This window comes from Apaloderma vittatum, unplaced genomic scaffold (assembly GCF_000703405.1).
Source record: "Apaloderma vittatum isolate BGI_N311 unplaced genomic scaffold, ASM70340v1 scaffold34507, whole genome shotgun sequence".
Taxonomy (NCBI): domain Eukaryota; kingdom Metazoa; phylum Chordata; class Aves; order Trogoniformes; family Trogonidae; genus Apaloderma; species Apaloderma vittatum.
In genome coordinates this window covers 795-2,248 of record NW_009726164.1, presented here as the reverse complement: position 1 = coordinate 2,248, position 1,454 = coordinate 795, and the positions used below count along the sequence as shown (strand labels likewise).

General features: G+C 61.4%; 1 protein-coding gene across 1 annotated transcript in view; it reads right to left on the bottom strand.

Annotated features, from left to right (window-relative positions):
• LOC104276761 (transcription factor E2-alpha-like) overlaps nt 1-1,454 on the bottom strand; it is a gene marked incomplete at both ends in the record, with an annotated part of 2,462 nt that overhangs the window by 217 nt on the left and 791 nt on the right. Inside the window, one exon of the mRNA XM_009873187.1 lies at nt 377-497. Coding sequence (XP_009871489.1) covers nt 377-497 — 121 coding nt within the window. The remainder of the gene's footprint in view (nt 1-376; nt 498-1,454) is intronic.

Here is a 1,454-nt window from a genome sequence, read left to right as displayed (position 1 = left end):
TGCTCCTGCCGTGCTGCATCACCAGAACACGGCATCCCAGCCTCATCCTGCGCTGCCGCTCTGCAGCAAGAGGTGCTGGAGGGATGCTGACTCTGCTCCCCGTTCTTCTCCCCTCACCTCCCAGGCCTTCCAGAATCAGAGCCCAACCTCCCCCCAGCAGCACAGGGTCCGGGGGCTCTGTGCACCCACAGGAGGGGCAAAAACGTGTAGGTCAAACCCTTGATAAAGGCTCAAGGTGGAAACTGCCCCACGGATGCTGCAAGAAAGCACCTGCCTCGCTGGAGCACCCATCTCCCCCCCCGGCTGCGGCTGCACAGGGCTGGACCTAACGGGCAGCAGAGCCTCAAGCGCGGCCGCGTGCGGAGCCGCTTACCGCTGTACGTGTCTTGCTGCCTGTTGAGGTCGGGGAGTGAGCTGGGCTGTGACGGAAGTGTGACATGGTTGTGGAGCATGCTGGGGTTGCTGGACAACCCATCTTCCGTGTGACCTCCTCCCACCTACAGCAGAACAAGCAGAGCAAGCTTTGAGGGCGGGGAGGAAAGTGTCACGGCCAGTGGGCACGGGCACAGTCGCCCTGAGCACTCCCACCACCCAGAGAGCAGGCATGCAGGAGGGAAGAGCCAACCTGCTCCAGCACCAGCTCCCCTCCAGGAGGAGAAGGAGGTCCTGAGCATCAGCTGGACCAAGCAGAAAGCCGCCATGGGTGCTAGACAGAATTCTCTCTCTGCCTGGATGCAAGGCTGGCATGCTGGAGAGGTTACCCTGCCTGGGCTGCACGTGCCCTCTCTCCATCAAGCACCAATGTTTCTGCCACCTCCTCAGTGTCACCAGACATCCCAGCGCCCTGAGCTTCGCTCCAAAGAGGTGCAGAGGGTGAGGCAGCCTTTCTGAGCCCACAACCTCAAGGCTGCACTACAGAGGCCAGGGTCAGGCAGGGCAGAGCCAGTCCTGCTGCAAACACTCTCATTTCTGCAGCTGGCAGCAGTTTGCAACAGGAGACACAGGTAGGATTCATCACTTGGTGGCAGCAGCTGGGGAGCTCAGTACGGAAGCAAGTCTCATTCTCTAGAGACCAGAGACGTGGTACTGTTCGCTGCACTGGGCAACCTGCTCGGCCAAACACCGTGCTCTTGTGGTCACCAGCCTCTGGACACGGAGGAATCCTGGTGACCCAGTTTTTTTTTACCCCCAGGAGCCTGGATGAGCCCTCACACACCAGCACCCGCCACGTGCCCGGAAGGATGCCTGAACGGTGCAGAGCAGGTAAGTCCTGGCGATACCTGGCCATCCATGCGGGAACGACCTCTGCCTGCCCCGAACAGGAGCAAACTGCAGGCGGGGCCTGTGCCACTACTGCGCTGAGCGCGGATCCAAACCCCCTGCAGGAACGCGGCACGCTACCGCCCTTCTGCGCACATCACCCGCTCCAAGCTGTCACATCACCCGCTCCAACC